At 38.7% G+C, this 24,510-nt stretch overlaps 2 protein-coding genes across 3 annotated transcripts; both read left to right on the top strand.

Moving 5' to 3' along the window:
• The first annotated feature begins 568 nt into the window (after positions 1-568).
• LOC147164817 (glutamate decarboxylase 1-like) lies at positions 569-13,794 on the top strand. Of its 2 annotated transcripts, none has more exons than XM_086091018.1 (17): positions 569-828; positions 1,150-1,425; positions 2,349-2,411; positions 3,055-3,213; positions 4,071-4,313; positions 4,397-4,487; positions 6,531-6,643; positions 6,758-6,873; positions 6,960-7,039; positions 8,022-8,076; positions 8,837-8,953; positions 9,027-9,091; positions 10,303-10,381; positions 10,460-10,609; positions 11,797-11,904; positions 12,119-12,208; positions 12,493-13,794. In XM_086091018.1, the coding sequence occupies exons 2-17, from the start codon at positions 1,350-1,352 to the stop codon at positions 12,664-12,666; spliced, it is 1,779 nt and encodes a 592-aa protein (XP_085947144.1). In that variant the 5' UTR covers positions 569-828; positions 1,150-1,349; the 3' UTR covers positions 12,667-13,794. The 2 variants fall into 2 exon arrangements, with proteins under 2 accessions (XP_085947144.1, XP_085947143.1); XM_086091017.1 differs by having other exon boundaries at positions 1,147-1,425.
• Positions 13,795-16,524: 2,730 nt separating this feature from the next.
• LOC147164816 (Golgi reassembly-stacking protein 2-like) lies at positions 16,525-24,482 on the top strand. The gene is made up of 9 exons (XM_086091816.1): positions 16,525-16,865; positions 18,489-18,569; positions 18,652-18,855; positions 19,484-19,570; positions 19,654-19,793; positions 19,888-19,975; positions 20,053-20,152; positions 22,071-22,299; positions 24,268-24,482. Exons 1-8 carry the CDS (start codon positions 16,788-16,790, stop codon positions 22,292-22,294), a joined length of 1,002 nt encoding a protein of 333 aa, XP_085947942.1. The 5' UTR covers positions 16,525-16,787; the 3' UTR covers positions 22,295-22,299; positions 24,268-24,482.
• Positions 24,483-24,510: the final 28 nt, after the last annotated feature.

Genomic DNA, 24,510 nt, shown 5'->3' with positions numbered 1-24,510 from the left:
AGCGTTCAAGAAGCATCATTTGCACCACTAGAGTATTTATGAATGGGGCGTATGATAGCGTGAGAGATGGTTAGTTGGTGCGAAAGTTATTCATTTACTACAAATTGTATCATCGTGCAAGTACTTTTGCTATAGTGACGAACAGCGACAAGCATAAAGATGGAAGAAAGTGCAGAATGAATCACTTTTGTTCCATATACGTTTTTTTGTTTTGTTTTTTTATGTTCCTCGGCTTGAATAAAGGTTGGTATGCTGGTTGATTTCTGGTTGCTTACTGCCATCTAGCGGATGTTGTAATAATGACACCCAACAACGTGTCTGAAATAACACGCTAAAGTGAGAAGCGCGTCCCAAAAAAATGAGATAAGCAATGATGACGTCATCTGGAAAAAAAAAGTGTGTTGTATTTCCTGGAAGATTAATGAGTCTTGACAGGATATAAGAGGAGGTGGGAGGGGCACGAAATGGTAAACGATTGAAGGGTGGATTGTGACTATATGTCATGCTCTTTTCTTCTTTGTTTTATCACACTCCTCACTCCTCACTCCCCCCCACCCCCCCCACCCCTCTCACATAATGTGTTGCTCCACCAGCATCAAACTTGAGGTCCGTGACGAGGAGAGCATCACTTCCCTCCTCCCAAAAAAAAAGAAAAAGTCTCACAGGGCTGAGAAAGAGAGCAAGCTGGAACCAGTGGAGACAAACGCACAAGGACGGCTGGGGATGAATCCTCGTTCGTGGGCTTAAATGTCAACTCCAGACCGGACAAGGTCACCTTGCGTGGCATCGCAAATCGAGTTTGGATTGCGCCTCGTCGTCTCGTCCACGGTAAGAGCGCACGCAAACTCAAGGAAATGAAAATGCGCTTTATTATTTGTGGACGTGCAGTAACAGGTGGTGTCATCGAACTCGCTTTAAAATGAGATTTAATACAGTTTGTGCAAATAGATAGATCAATTATGTGGTTTAAGGTTTTTTTTAGGATGCATGTTGACTTTTTTTTTTTAAATAATAAAATAATGGCCTATACTCGCGTTTTGGTCGAACTATAAAACGATTGTTGCATGCATATTAGGCTAATGCAACTTGAATGAGTGTCATTTGAAAAATAATGTATTAAATGCACTGAAATGTGTTTTATTGAAGCAGCACGTGGATTGTCTTCTCTCCCGACCTGTGAGTCGCTCCTCTCTTCTTGGATAGCTCTGCACTTAAAAAAAAAAAAGAGAGAGAGAAGAAGAAGAAGACGAGGATATTTTTGGGGGGTGTTTTTTTTTCTTTTTGGGAGTGGGTGGGGGCAACGGGGGAGAAGCTGAGGACTTTGGCTGCTTGGAGTCTGCACTGGATTGATGGCGTCTGCACCGTCCTCCTCCTCCGATGGCGATCCGGATCCCAACGCGACAAATTTACGGCCACCGGGCTCAAGTAGGTGCTCGGCAGATAAAATGCGATTCCACGCGTGTTATTTAGGCCTATTTCGTGGGTCATTAATCATTCCCATTCAAGAGGGAGGAAAGTGGGGAGGGAGGGGGTTGAAAGAGGTTCTTTCTTTGCTGCATTACGGACACCCTGGTCATTATTATTATTATTATTATTATTATTATTATTATTATTATTATTATTATTATTATTATTATTATTATTATTATTATTATTATTATTATTATTATTATTATTATTATTATTTCCAATGTGTTTGTGGTGTCGGTCTGTGTTGTATAAGCGGCCACAGGGATGCAGGCATGCAAAGAGAGAGAGAGAGAGAGAGAGAGAGAGAGAGAGAGCCTGAAGTGGCAAGCAATTAATTGAGCCATATTAAATTGGCCTTAATGCAACCATTTGAGCATTTGCAGCCCGAAGAAATATTTCCAAGAACAAAACAAGACCAGTGAATAGTGGCGTATTCTGCCATGTGTTTGTTTCAGTCAGTTTTGTTGGTGTGTATTTTAAATAAACAATTCCCCCCAAAAAAGTGACACGGGTCTAAACAGCTGAGCACAGGCCAACGGTTTGTCTAATGGTCCAGAGCAGAGGGTTAAAATGTGGATTTGGTGCCACCAAATTGCTTCTCTTTTTTTTCCATTTCATTGTCTGACCACCAGCACCAAACCCCCCCCCCCCCCCCCCCCCCATTCCCTTCCTCCACGCTGGCGTCTGTGAGCCCACGATAAGGCGCCGCTGAGTTGTCTTGCCTCTTTTTACACGATACAGTAACAGATACAGTAAGTAGTAGATATAGTAAATTTGGGTCATCTAAGTGTAGAGGGCCATCGAAATGCTTGGTGTGGTTTTGCATTGGACTGTCTATTTATTTCGCTTTGTTTTGAAGCACTTTTATATGTATTTAGGCTATGACGCTTGGTGTGGAGTTGCTCATGGATGTACAAGAAAACTGGGGATGAAGATTTGTGGTAAGTGAGCAAAATGTATTTATTTATGATTTTTTTTTCTCCAAATATAAAATCCGCACGAAATGAGTGATTAAGTTCTATATCGCTGCCGAGTGGAAGCTGATGAAATAAAAGGAGAGAATTAGCGATGGATTTTACGATGTACTTCCCTGAGAGTCTATTTCAGCGCGTTGATGCGAGCTGACACATCCCATAATAGTGACTGTCACGCACCGGTGGGCTGCACACTTTTTGACCGACACGTTCCGCCGCTTTCATCAGGACCATTTAATTAGCCGGCAGTCTTCATTTGCATCATAAAAGATTGCCATGGGAAAAAAAAAGAGCATCAATAGATTTACAATAAATAAATGTCCAAAGGAGCTGCAAGGTATTGAGATTGTAATTTTATGATTTAGTGCACCTTTTCTTGTGGCTGATCTGGGATCTGCGACATGTTCACTCAAATGTAACGCTTTAGTACGAATTGCAGCAACGGTTTGATGAGCTGCTGATGTCGTCATGTTGCCACCCCCCCCCCCCTCCCCCGATGACTGGGGGGCCTCTTTGGGCCCTGAAAGGAACCGAGTAGCTGACTAGTTGAAAACCAAAAAGTTGGCGCACATCTCCGTCATGTATATGCTACGTATGTAATCTATTCTAGGTTTCCTGCAGAAGAATAACAACGTGGAGGACCGCAGCAGGTTCGCGGGAACGTTCAAGGAGCGCGCGGCCAGGAGCTTCATGCTCACGTGCGACAACAGCGGCGGGGGCGTGCGTTTCACACGCACGGAAATGGACTTCTCCAACTTGTTTGCCAGAGGTAGGTGAAAGTCATTTGGTCACAATGTCTGGAAAATGGGAGAGGAGGTGCAAAATAAAAATGCATGATAGGGTTTTGACTTGCCACTTGGTGATCTTATTTCTCAAAACAAAAGCGAAACTGTTCACATTTCCCAGAACAAAACGAACACCTGTGGGCTCCCTCTTGTGGTACGTGAAATAATTGCAATTCAGTTGTGTTTAACTTTTACTTCCTATATTCTGTTAGCCCCAGACAGTGTTAGTAGTTGTTATATGGAATATTATACTGTGGATATAAAAAGTCTACACACCCCTGTTCAAAGTTTCAGTGATATGAGAAAAAAATTGATCAAGATAAATCTTTTTTTTTTTGTACCACCATTAATGTGACCTATAATGGACCATAACAAACACTTGTGGGGCAGCAGCATGTTTTTGCCTTGTTTTTTCTTCATTTGGAACAAAGGCCAAGATGGCCAAAATTGCAAATAAAAAAAGAAAATGTCAGCAAAAGGGGACTATAGAACAACTGACAACTTATTTTGGGAACTTCCAGTGATGGGGTTGCCCACACTTATGCAACTACATTGTGTTTAGTTAATTGTTTTTATTTTCCATCCAAAAAAAAAAAGTCTTATTAATAGTGTCGAACTTTTTAAAATTATTCATTTGTTTGTTTTTATATCACAAAATCAATTTAACAGGGGTGTGTAGACTTTTTATATCCTTTGTGTAAAAAGCTGCAGGAATGAAATCAAATCACCTGTGATTTAACATTAATTCCAAACCATCTTCATATTTAGTTGACTCCAATTTTCTATTATTTAAAATTAGCCACCACTCTCACCAAGTGAGTTTTTTTCTTTTTCTTTGCAGAGCTGTTACCTGCCAAAAATGGAGAGGAGCCCACCATGCAGTTCCTGCTGGAGGTGGTGGAAATCCTCACCAGCTACATCCGCAAAACTTTCGACAGATCCACCAAGGTGCTGGACTTCCACCACCCGCACCAGCTGTTGGAGGGCATAGAAGGCTTCAACTTGGAACTCTCGGACCAGCCCGAGTCCTTGGAGCAGATCCTGGTGGACTGTCGGGACACTCTCAAGTATGGCGTCAGGACAGGTGAGGGGGGGACAATGAAGTCTAGAGAAGCTCAGTCGTTAGCATACCTTCTTCATGGTGTCTTTTGATTGGTCAATGTGCAGGTCATCCCAGGTTCTTCAACCAGCTCTCCACTGGGTTGGACATCGTCGGTTTGGCAGGAGAGTGGCTCACATCCACGGCCAACACCAACATGTAAGCGGCTTCCAATTTGGAAGCATATTCCTTTTTCCATTCCTTTATTCCAACACACCTTCCTTCAAAAGTGCATAAAGTCACACAAAAATATCAAATGTGTCAAAACAAGATGCTACGAGAGCCGTACCACCCACTTTGGATCATCTCCATTGGTCTGCCCTCACTCTGTGTTCACATGATTCCGCCCTGCAGGCCAACTAAATTACATATTGATTCACATCCACAGTGGTGGCGATGTTTCATGTGACGCTAGTTCCCGTGGCGTAACAATTCCAGAGAGAGGCTAAAGGACGGGATGGCAACCTTAACTAAAGTGAAGATAACACGGCATTTAATTAAAAAAATGTTTCTTATATGTATAAAAAAAAACCTACAGTGTGTTGCATTTAAGAAATCAATAAAGTGCTGCAGAGAACACAACAATTTTTTTTGTAACAAACATTTTGAACTTTGGAAAAAAAGCACTTGATTGAAGCTTACTTAATACTTTCGAATAACATCCCTCTCATATTTACGAAAGTAACGAGTGCTTAAATTATATCGCTTAAAAAAAAGTCAGATTACTAAATTGATTTTAGATAATAATAATAATAATAATAATAATAATAATAATAATAATAATAATAATAATAATATATAATAATAATCTTACAAATAAAAAATACAAAAAATAACAATAATAAAAATTAAAAAAAAAATCAATAAAAATAACAATAAAAAAAGAAAAGAAAATAATATATAAAAAAATATAAAAAAAATAATAAATGGGATTTTGGGTCTTGAACCTCAGCGTACAGCATCGACATATCAAACCTGTTGTTCATGTAGCATGTATCCAGAAAGTGTAGATTGTTGATACCTCTACCCTGGGCTCTTCCTCCTCCTGCTTTCAATGCAGCACCTGAGGGCTTGGACCTTTTCATAGTCAAAGGTTTTGATGTATAGACAACACAAGGATGCCATCCATCTATCAATAGCGCTATCACTCTGAGATGATACGCAAACCCCTCCCCCTATTTTTCATTGTAAACAGCAGCAGCGGGTCAGGTTCAGGGTGCCAGATCATGATCTCAAGTCATTTAGAAGTCATAAAAACAAATTATTATCTATAGGTACTTTACAACATATTTTATTTTAGAACACATGAGGTGGAATTTTTTTTTTTATGTGTTATCTTTTTTTTCGGGCCCTGCAATTTGGCTCCCTCCACTAGATGGCGCCTAGTTCACCTATGCCGCACGTATCATTGCATATATGTATTAAATGTTTTCTTTTCATCAGAAAGTTTTCTTTTCTTTAACTTTTTCAGGAGGTTGGATTTGCCAGGGGTTGCACAGCTGCGCTTGTGCTGCATATTTTGAGCAACAAAAACAAAAAATATTTAATTTGTTACAAGAGTGCCATCATCTTTGTATTTGGAATTACAGTTGTAGACTTAACTAACTAAAAAAAATGCTTACCAGCCCTGCAAAAATGCAGCATTATTTAAATAGAATATTTTTATTTTTGTACTGTATATTTAAGTGCACTGTACTGCATCAAAATGGGTCCCGGTGCAGTAATAATCCGCTGCAGAAATTACTGGCCTATTTTAAGGTATCGGGTACTCGTGGGGTGTGCTGTAACCAGCCACTGATACTTAAGGCAAAAATATAAAACTAGAAAAAAATTCCGGGGACATTTTGAATGGGACTGCTGACTCTTGCAAGGTGGAAAGACGGACGCAATATAAAACAAAAGTAAATCTGACGTTGAGTCCTCCTTGGCAGCAGATGGCGCTATGTTGAAGAAGTTTGACTGAATCATCATCTGTGTCAGAAAGAAATATCTATTAGCAAATGACATTTTATATACCAAAAGTAGTAGAGGTATCATTACTCGGCTCTGTATCGACGATGATCTTGGTATCGACCATCCCTATACTCCTGAATATTTCAAAACAAATGTGGGCGTGACCCGTTTAGAAATCCAAGATAGAAAGCAGGCATAAGAAGGTCAACCTTTTTTTTTTTTCACCAGTATGTATTTTCCGTGTCACAGGTTCACCTATGAGATCGCGCCCGTCTTCGTACTGATGGAGCAGCTGACATTGAAAAAGATGCGAGAGCTCATCGGCTGGCCCGAGGGGGAGGGGGATGGAATCTTTTCTCCAGGTAAGAGCGCAGCAGCGCCGACCCCGGCCAGTGAGCCAGTCAGCGTGCCTGCGTCACGCTTGAGCGGACACACTGTGGGACGGCTGCTGAGCGAGCCCATCTGCTTTCCTGCAGGAGGAGCCATTTCCAACATGTACGGCGTGATGATTGCACGTTACAAGTTCTTCCCCGAGGTGAAAAGCAAAGGCATGGCAGCTGCACCTCGACTGGTTCTCTTCACCTCTGAGCATGTTCGTTCAACACTGTCGGTCGGGCACAGACCATTTGCTGTCGTGTGTGTAGATGAGATGCTAATTAAAAAACTTTCCTCTGGCAGAGCCACTACTCGATCAAAAAGGCCAGCGCAGCATTGGGCTTCGGAACGGACAACTTGATTCTGCTCAGCACAGATGAGAGGTTGCTAATTGTTCGTTTTTTGACTTTGTTTTGATTGGAAGTGTGGAACCGCCAATGTGGCGTAAGCATTTGTTGACTGGCAAATACGTTTAAACGTACTTGCAAATATGTTTGAATATACTTAAGCTAAATGCTAAACACTAAAAATGGAGTATTGAATTGTGCGTGCTCAAGCAAAAACATTTTTTTTTATTCCCGCATTTGACCTACAACATCAATCAATACTTTTGAAAAGTAAAAATTTCTTATTCTTATTTTTTTTAAATATATATTATTATGACAGTGGTGCATGATTTCAGTTCAGCATAATGTTACGGGGTATGTGTGATAATTTACTTACTTTACTTAGCAAGTCAATGCCCCATGGAATTATGGGAGAAAATGCTAAGTTTTTAGCATTTAGCCTACAAGTGCATTCGAACATATTTGCAAATACTTTTGAATGTGTTTAAATGTATTTTTGTTCGAAAGTATTTGCCAACCAAAATGTTTCCATGCTTGTGTATGTTTTGACTTAAGTTTTTAAAATTCTGTTAGTATTAATCAGTCATTATAGTAGATTTATTTAAAAAAAAAAGAATCTCCCTCGTAGTTTTTTTTTAGTGTTAGTTTTCTTTAAAAAATATTTGTCAAACATACTTGCAAATACATTTGAGCAGTTTTAAATACGTCAGTCAAAAGTTACTTTACATTGGCAGTTCCACGCTTCCATAGACTTTGACTTTAGTTTTTAAAATTCTATTCGTTTTAATCACTCCTTAGAGTGTGTTTGTTAGTTTGCTTGTTTTTTAATGACCGAACAGCAATACTGAAATAAATACCTTTAAAAATAATCTCCAAAAGTTCATATATGAAATAAAATGACAAAGATGAAAACAAATGACATTTTTGCGAGAATTATAGTTAGTTTTAAACATTTTATTTAATTAATGAAAATGTTTTGTCTTATACTTATTGCTGACAAGTGAATTTTCTTTTCCAGAGGAAGAGTCATTCCTGCTGATTTGGAAGCCAAAGTAATCGAAGCCAAGCAAAAGGTAAAAATTCAAGAACATTTTCTAAATGGCACTCGAACTACAGTGTAGAAACAAATGGGAAATAATGGAAATAGAATGACAGTAAATAAATAAAAAGTTGTCTAATAGTAAACATACTACAAACTCTCATCCCAAAATATACTACAAGTCTGCTTAGCTTAATGCTAACAAAACACGTAAAACACCATAGACGAGCTTGCGAATAGCATTGGTGTCACTGTGTTCTAACCTTTTAAACACATTTTATTCTATAACTTCTGTATTTTCCTCATTACTCATTTCTCAAATCTCAATGGATATCAGCATATTTTTCCGCGTGGTTGTAGTACCGAAACAAAAAAAGCCAAAACATAGTCGTGGAGATCATTTTGTGGATGGATGACGGTGGTTTGACTTCTCCAGTTTACTGAGACTTTCAGGATGTACTCCCAGAATAGTTTGATCAAATTCAAAATGGCTACCGTATTTTTCATCCAGTTTACAACGAGGCACTCATCTACAGTCTGCTGCAGTTTGCCAGGGCAAAACGAGGTTATATATTAATATTGCTTCAGTCCGCTCTCATATGAGGCGCCTTTGGAGCAAAGTGCTGCAAGTCATTCTTCAAGGCAAAGTGATGCGAGGGCTGGAGGGGGCGGGCAAGCAATTTGTTCAAACCGTATCTGCAGAGAGCAGGAGTGCATTATTACAGAAATGCTCCATCCTGTCTTTTTGATGTCAGGGGAAGAACATCATTAACGACGTGTTGTTTCCTTTGCAGGGCTTCGTCCCCATGTATGTGAACGCCACGGCCGGCACCACCGTCTACGGCGCCTTCGATCCCATCAATGAGATCGCTGACATTTGTGAAAAATACAACATGTGGCTTCATGTGGACGTAAGAGATTGTCATTAAATTGAAGTGTAGAGTCCATTTTGAAAAGTATTAGTGCAAAACAAAATGTGTGCAGGGTGCTTGGGGAGGAGGTTTGCTGATGTCGAGGAAACACAGACACAAGCTGAATGGAGTCCAGAGGTAAAACAATAATACACTGGTAAAGTTAGCACTAAACTTAAACGCTATGACTGGAAGTGTTTCCGCTACGAAAAAAATAAATAAATAATAATTTACTATTTCAAATATGTTTTTTTTTTTAAAACCTGTTGCGTAAATCTAAAGTGTCAGTACAGATATTCGAGATAAAAATAGTCATCCAAATTATATGATTGAGTAAAAAAAAAAAAAAACAGTAAAATATACTTAAGTAAAAATTATTGCGTAACAAAAATGCATACAATTGTCGGTATCGGGGGAAAAAAACCTTCGCAATGGTGTTTCTTGGCTTTGAACACGAGATGGGTCGTCCGTGCTGTGAGCCAATGGGAAGAAATGTTAACCACAGGGCGGCCATCTTGGGACAGGTCTACTCGATCACTCCTAACATTACAGTCAATGGAGCGCAGACTTTAAAATAACTGTAGATTGCTCAACTCTCGCAAATTCTCAACCGATTTTCATTTTTGTTGTTAGATATGACACAAGAGATGACACAAACAACTATGCCGAATTTTAAAAAAAATAAAAGAAAAAATAAGAAAATAACGCAGACTACAGCACAGCGAACCAGAGCTCTCATTCATCACTGTGTGTTTTTATCGTACATATTCTTTTAAATAACTCAAAATAGCTTATTGAGCAGTTTAGTTTATAAGCATAGTTATTATAGCCTACTACATACGTGTTAATAATTAATACCCATCCAGAATGATTACTACTTCATTCAAGTTTGTGAGAAAGCAAACCGCATGTCTATCCGTCAAGTTCGAAAACTGCCTGCCAGTGACAAGATGGCCGCCCCGCGTGGAAGTTGGATTGTGTGCCGTAAGACATCGAGCCCTTTACCCATGAGAGCAGTCCCCTGTCCTAAGATGGCCGACCAGTGATTACTTTGCCGACTCGTCTGGTGTTTCTATCTATACTTTGAACTACTATAAAGTGTTTGCGCTTTGTTACTTCCCGCCACTGGCTGGCTTCCAATCAGAGTGCCTCTTTGCTTTAGTAGAAAATGCAACTTCAAATTCTCATGAGAACAAGCTGCGCTCAACCGCAAACATCTGACAGGTTTTATAAACTACCGACATTACAGTCTCCCCTCGCGTGTATCGTAAGCTTTAGTGACTATCGATCGGCCCTCGACGAAACAGGTGAACGTAGCCGAACTCATCGAGGTTCTATGATGTGTGCAGGGCCAACTCAGTAACCTGGAACCCCCACAAGATGATGGGGGTGCCGCTGCAGTGTTCCGCCATACTGGTCAGAGAGAAGGTGAGAGAAAGTTTGTTTTCTTTCTTTTGTGTGTTTTTCTTTTTTCTTTTTTTTTTTAAATACTCTTCATGCTTCCAGGGCTTGCTGCAAGGCTGCAACTCCATGTGCGCTGGCTACCTCTTCCAGCCGGACAAACAGTACGACGTGGCGTACGACACGGGAGACAAGGCCATTCAGTGCGGTCGCCATGTCGACATATTCAAGTTCTGGCTCATGTGGAAGGCAAAGGTATCGATACGCTACTATGTATTCATATTTTGTGTATTTTTATCAATTGCGGATATGCCGTTGTTGTCGCCTTGTGACTTTTGACTTGGCTTAGTGTTGCATATGAATATTTATACCGTTTCCTACCTCGTTGAATGTTTGTTGATCATTATGGTGAAAAATTATCAATGATCAGTGTCTTCACATAGATCATTATCATTGATTATTATTAAAGGCGAAGTCAACCTTAAACATTTCTTGACAATAATATGTTACCTCACTAGTCTAAACATGACATTCTGATTAATATTATATATGTGGTATAGGAGTTATGAAGCAAAATGTAGCCGTTTTTATCCATCTCAGGGGGCGGCCATTTTGCCACTTGCTGTCGACTGAAGATGACATCACAGTTGCTCAGGGCTCAGGCAACGACCAATCACAGCTCACCCGTTTTCTGAAGCTGAGCTGTGATTGGTTGTTACCTGACACCTGAGCAACTGTGATGTAATTTTCACTCGAGAGCAAGTGGCAAAATGGCCGCCTTCTGATATTGATAAAAACTGCTGGATTTTGCTGCTTAACTCATATTCCATTAACACTATATTAACCAGAATGCCGTATTTAGACTAGTGGGACTGCCACAAATATATTATTGTCAAGATTCTTTTTTTGGTGTACTTCCTCTTTAACTCATTCACTGCCATTAACGGTTATAGACGTCAAATGTTAATTTGAACTATTTCTATTAGTTTAATTTTTTCCCACTTTTGTTAACAAGAGTATGCAAACCTATAATTTTTTTATTGTACATTTAGAACAGATATAAAATGTGTGAGTTAACTTGTGAAGCATGCAATTAATTACGATTAAAAATTTTAACCGCCTGACACCTAATTTTTAATCATATTTTCTTCTTTTTTTTTTAAATTAACATTTTTAAATGTAATTAATTAATAGTTAGTTAATTAGTTTGGACATTTTCACTTAGGGGTGTACTCACATTTGTTGCGAGCAATCGTTGAGCTGTTTTACAACTATTTGATTTACATTGTAGGAAAGATGTCATAAAATATTTCGACAAATGTTGAGGTTGTGCTCACTTTTGTGAGACTAATATTATAATGATTTTTTTTTACAACCTCTTCTTACGCTCCTTATGGAGCAAACACTCATCATCGTTTTTTTTATTCTCCCTACCTCAAAAGGGAACTGTGGGATTCGAACAACATATCGACAAGTGTCTGGAATTGTCATTATACCTTTACCACAAAATCAAAGACAGAGAAGGCTTCGAGATGGTGTTTAACACAGAGGTGAGATCATATAAATATATATATATATATATATATATATATATATATATATATATATATATATATATATATATATATATATATATATATATATATATACATATATAATAACATTCCACTGTAGCAAAAAATTGTGTTTCTGCCAAACTGCACCAATATTGCGTCAGTGTGAGCGCATATCCTCTTTTATTACAAATGGTCCTTCTCTTATCAGCCGCAGCACACCAACGTATGCTTCTGGTACCTTCCGCTGAGTCTACGCGGCATGCCTGCTGGCAAAGAGAGACAAGAGAGGGTGCACAAGGTAACGACTCATTAATCTGCTTTAAAATTCACTTCCACGTCCGTTTCCGAGATAAAGCCGAATGCTTCTAAAGAACCTTCGATTTAGAGTCGAACCCAATAATTTTATGGGAAAATACTGACTAAGCATGCCATATAGTAGTCAGGGTTACGGTTCCCAAAGGGGCATTGTGAACATACTGTGAATTTGTGTCAACCTCATTAAATTTTGGCTCCATTTGTGAGCAGACTTTTGAGGTTCCGCTGATCAGATCTGAATTTGAATGAGTATGATTTCCTCCAAAGGTGGCCCCAAAGATCAAGGCCATGATGATGGAGTCTGGCACCACGATGGTGGGCTACCAGCCTCAAGGAGAGAAGGTCAACTTCTTCCGCATGGTCATCTCCAACGCGGCTGCTACTCGGTCAGATATCGACTTTCTGGTGGAGGAAATCGAAAGACTCGGGCACGATTTGTAAGGACGAAATGTGCTTCATGCGCGCAAATACACTGGAGGACACATCATTAGGTACGCCTGCACAATATGATGAGCTCCAATACAAACACCATATCAAAAAGTCCACTTGTAATTTGGTTTGTGTTGGTTCTCATGACGTCGTACCTAATGTTGTGACCTGCGATACTTACTGAACGTGTGGAGCATTTGCTCTTATCTGCTGATAAGGGGCCACTAAAAATGTCATGTATTCTATGCAGACGAGTTTAGAAGACTGATTGAACGTTAAAAAAAAAAAAAAAAAGTGACAACAGAGCACAACCTTATAGCATTGACATGTAAGTTATGCATAATACAGTATATATGTATGTTGATAGACCATGTTGTTTATGTCATGCTCAAATCAATCATTCCCTTGGACATCACATTGGTGGTAATTTCAAGTCTAAACAGTATGATGCAGTCAATGTAACATGTATTGTACTTATAATGGCTGTCTTTTTAGATATTTTTGGTGTAGATTGTGTATAGTATTGTTACAAAGTATGTGTTTTACGGTGACAGAACCTTATATGTAAATGAATCATATTCTCGAACAGATGTATCACTTTATTTAACTATGAGAATATCATTGTGAATATTTAATCGACTATATTTTCCACGTGTAAAATATGATTTGTCATATTTGTTCTTTTATAGATCAGCGTTTTTTTGGATTTCATCCGTCTTTATGTGCTTTAGTGAACCAAAGATGGGTTGAGTTCCATTATCGAACGTGTTCGTTGCCCTTATGGATAAAATCACGTTTATAGAAGATTACTGCGCAATATGTGTTGTGTTAACTGTGCAAAGTGGTTTTGTTGGGAGAAAAGCACAATGCTGAAATGCTAACGACAACGATTGTTTCTACGATTAAGTGTTCGTCCCAGTGGCAACCACAATACGCAACATGCTCGCCAAAGGCACACTTTTTTTGTGGAGAACTGACGGAGTATTTATCATGAAGAATTTAACTCGCACAGTGTTTGCTGTTGTAATGAGAACTAAAATAACATTCCGGAATCAGATGAAATGTCAACGTAGGCACTTTAACGTCTCATTTCCAGAGTAGTACTGTTGTAACCACAGTTTGAATAAAGATATGAGCTGACGAGCATTTGTGGGAACGTCTTTTTCACCTTAGAATCCTAATCTAGGTTATTACGGTTATGATTATCATCGCCTTAAAATAATGGCCTAAATAAATGTTTTCTTTTTTTTTTCAGAAAACAACAAAAACTGGACCAAATACTAATTTTACGTTTTATTTATTCATAAATCCATTTCAGCAGTAGAATTGAATTATACATAGATAGATAAACTAGCTAGCTACATAGATAAGCTAGCTAGATAGAGTAGCTTGCTAGAGCTAGCGTATGTAGCTACAGCTACATACTGGAATATTAACAGTGGTTTATACACTTGTACAACAGCTAAGAAATGCTACTTCAAGTAAAAAGCTAACTACACTTTATAAAATCCTACTAAATTAAATATATGACCTCAAAGCAAACATTCGAACACATTTTAAACCTATATTCAAATTTTCCGATGTCAACGTGTGTTCTTTTAACAAATACAAGCAGCATCATTTTGTTTCCATAAATTAAGACTAAATTTGTTCAAAATCGTCACTAAAGGGTACAAGATGATCTGCAGTTATTTATGCAATTCTGAGTTAAGATATCGCCCCCTTGTCGATTCCTCCACAATTCCTTTCCTTACTCCTACTTTTAAGAGATGTCTCATAAAACGCATTAGACTGTTTTCTTTTTTTTTTTTTCCGGGGAGCCTATTTGGTGGCTGCGCCTGGCTGCATTTTATTTTTGGACACTGGAGCGTTAGATGGACTGGTTGCTTGTGTGGCTCGTCTCCCATCCTCCCTCCTCCAGACAACCCTTTGTTTCATGGTTGAGCGCCGCGATCGTTAAGAGCCTGCTGTCCCCAACTGCTCTGTGTACTTACACGCAGCACAATAAAACAAAAAAAAAAGAAGAAGTTCGTTGGGTTTATGTCTAAAAAAATTAATTAAAAAATTGTAAAATAATCACTAAACCATTTAGTTTATTCTGCATGATGCATCATTTTTGCAGTAGCCTATTTCACGTCAGGAGTCTTTGAAAGCCAAATCAAATTAATGATCTCCAATCCTCAATTAATCGGTTTGCTTAAGACAGTAAAATAAAAGGAAGACGACGTGGGAGTTTGCATTATGCTTGGGCTCGTGTCTCTGGAGGGCTGCCTGCTGGACACCAGACCGTGAAACACTTCTCCTGCACCAGTCTGCTCCATTTTGCAAAAGCAGCCCAAGAAATTAACTCTCATTAATGCAAAGTAAGGAAAAACGTGTTTGTTTATTTATATATATATATATATATATATATATATATATATATATATATATATCAAACCAACAAAGCCCAGCTAACGTAGCAGAACACTGACTTACTAAAATAACCAGAAACTGTCTAAAGAAAGACCCTGCTAGCTTAATGCTAACATACAATGAAAACGCCATAGAAATGCTAATGATTAGCATTTATAAGTGCAGTTTTGGAACCCTTTTAGCAACAGATAGTAATAATATACAGTACTTAGCCTACTGCATTAAATTAATATACTGTTTCTTGATCTAGGAACCATAGCATGGGGTTTCTGAAGAAGCCAAATATATGTCCCACTCCCGGGAATCACTGCCCCGTGGTTGTGGATCCTAATCACCTCATTATCTAATGAATTGATGATAATGATGATATTGACTGCAGGCTGCTCACTAACCTTTCACCCCGCTTCTCTCTACATCATTCATCTAAGCACACACACTTTCTAAACCGCAGCCATTGCTTAGCCTCAAAACCTTAAAACCATTGCTTGTTTTTCCTGTCAGCTTGGAGCCGAACATGGAACAAGTGCTCATTACATCAAGTGGGAGCACCTCCAGACCTCTGACTTGGAAATTACGATGTCTTACATTTGTCTATATCGCCTCCTCTTATTGATTGCATCGTTTGACTCATCCTGGCGCAGAGTCTAATCCTAATCAGAGATGAATAGTCCCCATACATACTTTAACCTAATGTACAATTGAGTCATAACAAGGCCACATTATAAAAAACATTAAACTTTAATTAAGGTAATTAAGTATTGTTTGCACTTGTTAAAATGCACCAACCACGCCTACGTCAAGATCCTTTTGCCTTGACAGAGCATTGTGCACTTTTGCAGAAGTTTCAACTCCAACCAAGACTGGCCGATAAATCTGAGCGAGCTTTTTAGAGCACAATTACAAAGTTCTGAGGTGTCAGCAAGGTTCTGCTGGGAGTCAGGCTTTATTCATTGGCCTGTTGAAAGAGGACCTGCCAGCAGGTGAAGTACATCTCTCACTTGCCGGTTGAATGATGCCCAACACAAAAGGCGGCAATGGACTCGACTCACACCATTTAGTGCTTTTTATATTTAATCCCAAAACAAATGTTGAATGACAGTCACATTAAAGACAAAGTCATCAAGTAATTTACAATGTTGATGATTACAGTTTAGAGCTAATAAAAATAAATTATAATACAGGATTACTGAGGATAGGTAGGAATTTTTTCCTAATAAGTATAATTCTGTGTTTAGTGAATATGAGCTTCACTTTTCCAACTGAAATAAAGTAACTTTTCTGCAACATTCAAATGTATTGTGATTTATTGCATCTTTAATTGTGTCAGTTTTAAAATGACCAAAATAGCATTTGTTTACCATATTCGCTGCACTCTGACGTCAGTTTCAGTTGACAGCGGGGGGCGGTGCTGCATGACATGGCACGAGTGGATTATTCTAATTTATTCTTATTCCATGAACGCAAATAAACATTTTCTGCAGCCGCCCCTTGAGTTTTGTTTTTGCCTGTCAAACAAGAACAGAGCAGAGAGGATTGGAGAGCTCCGTCACCGCGTGCCTTGGAGGAGGTCATTCGCGTGGCGGAAGTACTCGCTTATCAGTTGTTCCAACCAACCAGGAACCGCATTCGTTGACGTGCAAATGATGAACAAAGCTTTGTTTTCTCGTCCTTCGGTTTAATCCACTTCAAGTGCGGGCAAACTGAGCTCACCGAGCAGCATGGGGGTCTTCACAAGCCAGCAGATACCCAAATTCGAAGCACCACCTGGAGAAACTGTAGGCTACCACATCCACACCGTAAGTCCTTACTTATACAGCAAGTGGAGCTAATTAATGTAAATAGCACGTGTAATATTGAGTGGACATTCAATATTTTATTAAGTTTGCATGTGAGTCATTGGATTTACTTTGTACTAATTTCTTTGTGGAATAATCCTGGCAATTCCGGAAATTGCCAGGATGAAGTTGGAGAATAATTTAGAAACTTCTGGACGCAACTGCCTTTGATCGGTTTTATTTTGATGACAAGTTTTTATTTAACTGTATAGTGACGGAGCGTCGTGTGCGTTTAAGTGCCCTCGGATATGCGGCAACTTTGTTTATACCATCATCACCTTTTCACATGTTTTTTCCCCCCATGATATTTGTTTGGAAAATGGTTTCAGCGAATGCCTCTTTGGGAGCGCCCTGATTTAAAGTAGTTGTGAACAAAATGCTTCAAGAATAACCGGTGTGGCGACTTTGCAGAATGGGCTTGTACGCGTCGATTTAATGGATGATTTGCTGAGTTAAGTGCAACACTCCTGTATTTATTGCACGGACCTGGTTTCATATGCTATATTCTAACTTTTGAAATCAGAAAATACCGTAAAGTATACAGTAGTTTTAGGCTTTTCATTGAGTCAAATTCGGTATAATTGAATGTATGACGTCATGTATCTGAGATTTTATCTAGCAAACTGAATGTACTTCACACAATCAATTCCATTTAAAATAATTTACAAATAATACAGTTAAGACAATCAAAAGCAAAGAAACAAAAAGTAATAACCTATCAAAATTACTCAAAGAACGCTTAATGACAACATTTAAAGGCAACAAGAGTCATATTATTAAACGCCGACCAAAATGAATGAGAACGTATAGTGACGTGTCAAAGCGTTTACATTTCAAAACTTTTACAAACCAAAGAAATAAGTAGCTTTGAAATTGCATGCGCATGAAATTGAGTTTGAAAATCCTTTAAAAGGCATTAATCATAATGTACAGTACATTATACTCACCACTAGATGCGGATTATAGAAAGTATTAATGTGTTTATCATGGTTGCTAGTTATGTTCTGACCAGAGGACAGAAAATGATGACGTCATCGAGGCCAGCGAGTCAAATGTCTAAATGGTAAACAACTTAAGATAACAATCACTCTTTGAATCAAAAGAGATATATAACTGTTTTGTTGGGAAATTTTCACATCCACAAACTTTTAAAAAAAAATTTTTTGATTGAAGTTGATATTAAAGGTTTCTTATTAACAATAATAATTATTAACAACTTAATAACAAATCAGAAATGTAGTTTGATAATTGATAAGGCTTTAGAATGTTTTAAGACACAGACTTATTTTTCTATGATATAGCTTCATTGCTAAAATCGGCTGCAAAACTGTTCTGGTGGCATTAGGCAGATTAATGTTGACATGCCAACACAGAAGATAAAATCATGCGATTGGACAAAAAAAACAATAATACAAAAAAAATCAAACCTCCATATACACTTCCTGGAAACAGTGCAGCTGAGAAAGAATATACTTCTAAGAATAAATGTGTATAACTTCACAGAACAAATATTTCAATTTAGGTTCAAATCAAGCCATCTCTGTTTGCCTTTGTCTTTTTTTTTGTTCTTTTTTTTGTGGTCAGGTTTGTAAGAATTCTCCAGCTGAACGTGCAGGACTGGAGCCATTTTTTGATTTCATCGTTGGAATTTGTGACACGAGACTAGTAAGTTAAACCGGCATGTGCAGTCAAAAACGGGCATGGCCATATCACATATAAAATGAAACGTCCATGTGCTATGTGACAGAGCCAAGACATCGGCGCTTTCAATATAATAGTGAAGAGTAACTTGGGCAAACCCACCAAACTGGTGGTTTACAGTACCAAGACGCTGGACGTGAGGGAGAAGGAGATCATACCTTGCAGCACGTGGGGCGGCAATGGACTGCTGGGAATCATTGTCCACTTCAGCAACTTTAAAACTGCTCAAAGCAATGTTTGGCACGTCTTGGTGGGTAGTGGCGGCAAAAATCTCGGTTTCATAATTTTTGCTGAGAATTCTGATTCTGTTCTTTTAAAAGCCTGACAATATATTTTTTTCAAGCATTACTTGTCCTGAACTGTAAAAAAAGAAAAAAAAAAAAAGAAAGGGAGAGACACCAGTACGAGTACTCAACTCTTTGTAGTCACCGATACCAAATACCGATACAAAAAATCACTGCCATGAATTCATAAAAAATAAATAATAATAATTATTAAAAATTAGGGGCGACAGGCGATTAAAAATTTGTAATCATAATTAATCGCATGACTTCACTAGTTAACTCACAATTAATCACACATTTTATATCTGTTCTAAATGTACAATAAAAATGTTTTCAAAAATGTTAAATAGAAATAGTTCAAATGAATTTTTGACGTCTATAGCCGTCAATGGCAGTGAATGAGTTAAAGAGTTAAAAAGCAATTATTCAAACTCATTTCCCTCTCGTTCAGTTTTTAGCAATTAACTTCCAAAACAAAAAATGTATTAGAAAAAAAATCTCTGAATGTGCTTATTAATCAACCGGCTTGCTCTGATGTCATCCACTAGTCTCTCAAGTATTTGTAACGCCTTTTATTGTGATATGATTTTCCAGGAAGTGGAGCCAGACTCTCCTGCAGCCGATGGTGGCCTCATACCCTACACTGACTACATCATAGGATCTGCAAATAGTTTGTTCAGGGTAGTCAATTTGGTCCTAGTATAGACGTCGCCACGATGGCAAGAGACTGACCCGCCGCTCTTCCGTCTCTTCTGTTCAAACAGGAAGGTAGACTGCTGGACCTCTTCAATGCGTTCGGTGGGTACAATAATTACACACTCAAGCTCTACGTCTACAACACAGACACAGCCGAGTGCCGCGAGGTGAGCGTCGTGCCACTGATAACATGGGGTGGACAGGGCAGGTACGCTAGTCACCGTGGAAACCAAGCTACCTAATTTGGACGAGGCTCCCGCAGTCGCAGATGTGAATGATGATTCCAAATTGTTGTCTCTTAGTCTAGGCTGCGGGCTCGGCTATGGTTACCTGCACAGGGTACCCACCAAGCCTTCACGCAGCAAGCTTTCTCCTCCACCCGATGACAAGGTGACACAACGCTTTTGAAAATGGGCTATTGTGAGGTTTTCAAATATTACTCACCAAAATGTAATCGTTTTCATTAGGAGGTTGGTCTTACTGCCGTCGTTCCAAGCGCTCCAGTTTCTCTCTCCGCTGGGTCAGAAGAGACAGACACCTCTATTGACCTCATCGACATTGAAACGGGTACGCAGAAGCATCTTATTAAATAGTGCCTCAAAGTGTTTTCCAAGATACAAGCCGTCAGTCGGCCGTTATTTGTGACTCGCGACTTGGCAGATGTCAGTCAATTAAAATTAGTCTCCAAGCTGTTTATTGCCACTCTCAGCTTAAGTCAAAGTTGCAGCGTATTTAAAACAAAACATGCCCTGCGCTAGCTTAATGCTAACATCAAGCTACAAAACGTAACTCATTCACTGCCGTTGACGACAATAGACGTCAAAAATTCATGTGAACTATTTCTCTTAGTTGAGCATTTTTTTTCATTTCATTTTTTTATGAAAACCTAGAAAAAAATGTATTGTACATTTATAACAGATATAAAATTTGTCGGGAGTCAACTGTTAAAGTCATGATATTAATTACGAATACAAATTGTAATCGTCTGACGCCCCTTATTTTTTATTAATTTTTTTTAATTAGGGGTGTCAGGCGATTCATTTTTTAAAATTGTAATTAATCACATGACTTCACTAGTTAACTCACGATTAATCACAAATTTTATACCTGTTCTGAATGTACAATTAAAAAAAATCTAGGTTTTCATATTCTTAGCAAAAGTGGAAAAAAAATGTTAAATATAAATAGTTTAAATACATTTTTGACGTCTATAGCCGTCAATGGCAGTGAATGAGTTAAAGAGTAACTTAACACTAAATCTTTTTTTTTTTGTGCTGATAAACTGGTGTCTACAAATGCTGTCTACATCAGTGGTTCTCAACCGCGGTCCTCGTGTTTTCTTGTCTCCCACTAGCAACACAGGTGTTTCAAACGATCAGCTAATCAGCAAGCTCAGCATGAAGCCTGATAACGATCCTCAGCTGTGTTAGCTGGGGAGACATGGAAAACAGGCTGGATAGGGGTACTCGATGACCGGGGCTGAGAAACAGTGTCCTGGTCATTATTTTGACATTTTCGTGCATGTTTGTTGAAAGCTTGAATTTGGGGCAAAAAAACGGGTATATGGTGCCATCTTAAGGTTAAACACTGAGATGAACACAATTTGGCTGTTTGTCCTCTCATTAGATGAGAAGTTACAGACGACAACACCCGCCACCCGCCGGCTTATTCTCGTACACGCCTGGCAACCCAACGGTCCTCCAGGCCGGTCAACACCCCCTTTGAGCACCAATTTCAAATGTTAGTGAGGGGTGGAGCAAGAGTCTTGACTTCCTGTTGAGTTGCTTTTTAACAAGCACACAGGCTCACAATTTGAATCTTTCGTGGTAATGTAACCCTTGACCCTTGACATAAGGAGGACAGACCATGTAACAGTACTCACGGCATATATTCTTTATCCCCTGCGAAGAATGACTTAATTAGCTCTTATATACTCACACACCAGAATGAGCAGCACACGAGAAGGAAGCTACAAAATGACAAAATGATGGAACTTGCAAATACATAAAAATTACAGGCTATGGAATGTGAACACTTTTTTTTTTAAACAGTCATTTATATACAACATACAAACAAGTTTAGACTAAAAAATAACGTAACAAGTCACATGTTGGCTGGACTTGCTATTATGCGTTCCTGTAGCTTTAACAACTGAACAACTAAAAAAAAAAAGTAAAATAGGGGAATGTCAACTTGCAAAAATATTTATACTTTGTTACTTCCCATCACTGGCAGTTGAAGAATCTTATCTCTAAATTACAAAAAAGTTGTTTGCATTGTTAAAGACAAATATTCCCTAAAATGTGAAACTGATCTGATGATATAGTGCAATTCTATTAATCATTTGCCGTCTAAACATGGTATTTAAATCAAAATGGTTGTTGTTAACTATAAGAATCAGCTTGATTAGGTTTAAGGACTAAAAAACAAATAGAAAGGTGTATATTCAAAATTAAGTTTGACCTTATGTATTTCGTGCCTCCAGATGTTTCGCCTTCAACGCAGTCGGTCGCGGTGTCTGCATCCACTCAGTCTTCATCGAAGCCTCTCCCGACCTCCTGTGCAAAAGCTGCCGTCGAACCGAATAAAGCATCGACCACTACTGTCGTCCAAATAGATAGTCCATCGAGCAAAACCTCCTCATCGGTTAACGGCTCTCACTCATCAACTATCCCAATGCCTTCAGGCTCATCTTTGCTTTCCGTGTAAAAAAAGTAAGTACCGGTACGCCCCTTATTCGCCTGTTGCCGGGTAAATTAGGTGCTGGGTTCTCTTACGGCCCTTTTGGAGCCACACCAACATCTATGGGTTCAACTGTTTTCAACCAATGACTATGTTTACATACAGTCAATATTCGGGTTAAGGTCAAAATTTGAGCGGACAGTAGTATACATACAGAGATCCGGACGTCGCGTGACTATTATATATAACGTAGCGGTGCCGTGTTAATGGACTACAATGACGAGGAGGGATTAAATTAGGGGTGTAACGATATCCAAACATGATACGATATTACCAAGATATGAAGGTCACAATACGATAACTATCACGATATTGTGGGGGAGGTTGGAGATATATATTAAAAAAAAAAAAGGTCACAATATTGTAAAAAAATTAACTCTTACAAAAAAAAAACAGTATTGTGCTTTTTTTACATAATGCATACAAACAACCTACAATCACTAATTAAACTTAATATTGAGGCCCTTACTTGATTCTGTTCCACTCCTTTCAGGCATCTTGTTTCAACATTTAATATGTACTTTTCTTATGTTTTTGTTATTGATGTCATTTGGGATATGTTGTCTGAAATAAGAAAGCTAGTGCATGCGCACATTGAGTTCCTCCACATATGGACTCGCTTCACAAGCATATTACGTTCCCCTTTGTCTGACCATTTGCGTGGATTTTAAACATAGAAGGGCCAAAACATCCCTTGAGAAAATTTAACTGCACTAAAAAATAGCCATCAGAGGGCGCACAAATGGAAATCATCCTGACTTTTTTAAAAAGATGTGCTGCTTTTAACATCGTGACATGATGACGATATTGTCGCAGTTTTAAGATCGCAATATCACGATATTGCCGTTATCGTTACATCCCTAGATAAAAATGAGCTTTTATCCGTCCAAGAGAATAGACTGTCACTTTGATGAAAAGGACAAGATAAACATGCGCGAGGTGGACAGGTTAGATGATATTACCAATGCCGATAGAGTCAGGAGTACTTTTTTCCAACTTGGCGACGCTGCTACGTTAAATTAACCCCTTTCTTACACGGGTGAGTAATTTGATCATATAAAGGCTTTAAAATCCAATTAATTTGTGCTTTTATGTGTGGTCAAAATGCCATAGAAGTTAGCAGTTTCACGTATTGGCAGTGTTATTTAGTTACGTTAGCAACTTAGCATTTGCTAATTCGGGCCGACACCGCCGTCATTTCTGCCTTAAAAAGTCTTTATGGTGTTGGTCAGTTATGAAATTAAACTGTGTAATATATATTAAACCGTAGCAGCACAAATGAACAAAACTATTTTCCCCACATTTGGCGTGTGGCAACTTGCCAGAAGCTCGCCTCCTACAAGGCTAGCGGCTACCTAGTTAGCATCTGCTGATTCAGCCACCATGTACAAAGTGCTTGATCGCGTCTTCTGCCTTTTAATACCTATACAATCGAGGAACATCTATCTACACGACTAAGTAATTCAGCAATTGACTCACCTGATATGAAGTGATTGCTACACAAGCAATGAGAAAGATCTTGCTCACCCTTTTTATGGCTGCTGTGATCCATTGGCTACGCATTGGTTCCTCTTTTGGTAACCTGGAGAATGCGCTGTACTTTTTTTTTTGTGTGTGCCTCTTCTAATCGTGGCAACTGGTCCACAACAGCTGTCAATCATTGTTAAAATGTGGTGTTTGCAGTTTACTAAAAGTAGCAGATGCGTTTTCTATGCTGCCAAAATGGCTGCGCTAACGCCCATTTTGGGATGTGTGACGTCAACGTCCGGATCTCTTATCGGAATACCCCATTTAAATGTTTTGCCAAGTTCCCAATAAGGAAAAGTAGCTATTGACAAAAGGGTTATTTATTGACTGCATGGAAACGTAATCAATGACTGAATAAATAGCTACTTTGAAAGTTTCAAATAACGCTAACATATAATGCTTCATTCTCAAAGACAGGCATGTGGTGTGTACCAGTGCACATTGGGTAATGTAGGGCCATAGGAGGAGTACGAGTATGACAACGCGCAACAGAAACAACGTGCTCAGATGAAGTCACGGTGCGCAAGAATGTAACATTGCCGGTATTTTGTACTGGTAACTCCTAGGGGTTTTATGTACTTAATGGAATTGTAAAATGAGTTGTCTAGATTAAACATTTACAATTAAAGCTGCTTGTGTGCATCTTTGTTCGACTG

This window comes from Leptonotus elevatus, chromosome 12 (genome assembly GCF_054856555.1).
Source record: "Leptonotus elevatus isolate MCC_2025b chromosome 12, RoL_Lele_1.0, whole genome shotgun sequence".
NCBI classification, from domain to species: Eukaryota; Metazoa; Chordata; class Actinopteri; order Syngnathiformes; family Syngnathidae; genus Leptonotus; species Leptonotus elevatus.
The sequence above is the reverse complement of the archived record's forward strand: the minus strand, read 5'-3'. Positions and strand labels throughout refer to the sequence as shown.

Bases quoted from the DNA above. Each gene is read 5' to 3' on its own strand.
- LOC147164816 (XM_086091816.1), top strand. From the start codon at position 16,788: ATGGGGGTCTTCACAAGCCAGCAGATACCCAAATTCGAAGCACCACCT. The intron at 18,570-18,651 runs GTAAGTTAAACC...GCTATGTGACAG, and splicing joins GAATTTGTGACACGAGACTA to AGCCAAGACATCGGCGCTTT. The intron at 19,571-19,653 runs GTAGTCAATTTG...CTGTTCAAACAG, and splicing joins CTGCAAATAGTTTGTTCAGG to GAAGGTAGACTGCTGGACCT.
- LOC147164817 (XM_086091018.1), top strand. From the start codon at position 1,350: ATGGCGTCTGCACCGTCCTCCTCCTCCGATGGCGATCCGGATCCCAAC. The intron at 1,426-2,348 runs GTAGGTGCTCGG...ATATGTATTTAG, and splicing joins TTTACGGCCACCGGGCTCAA to GCTATGACGCTTGGTGTGGA. The intron at 12,209-12,492 runs GTAACGACTCAT...TTTCCTCCAAAG, and splicing joins GACAAGAGAGGGTGCACAAG to GTGGCCCCAAAGATCAAGGC.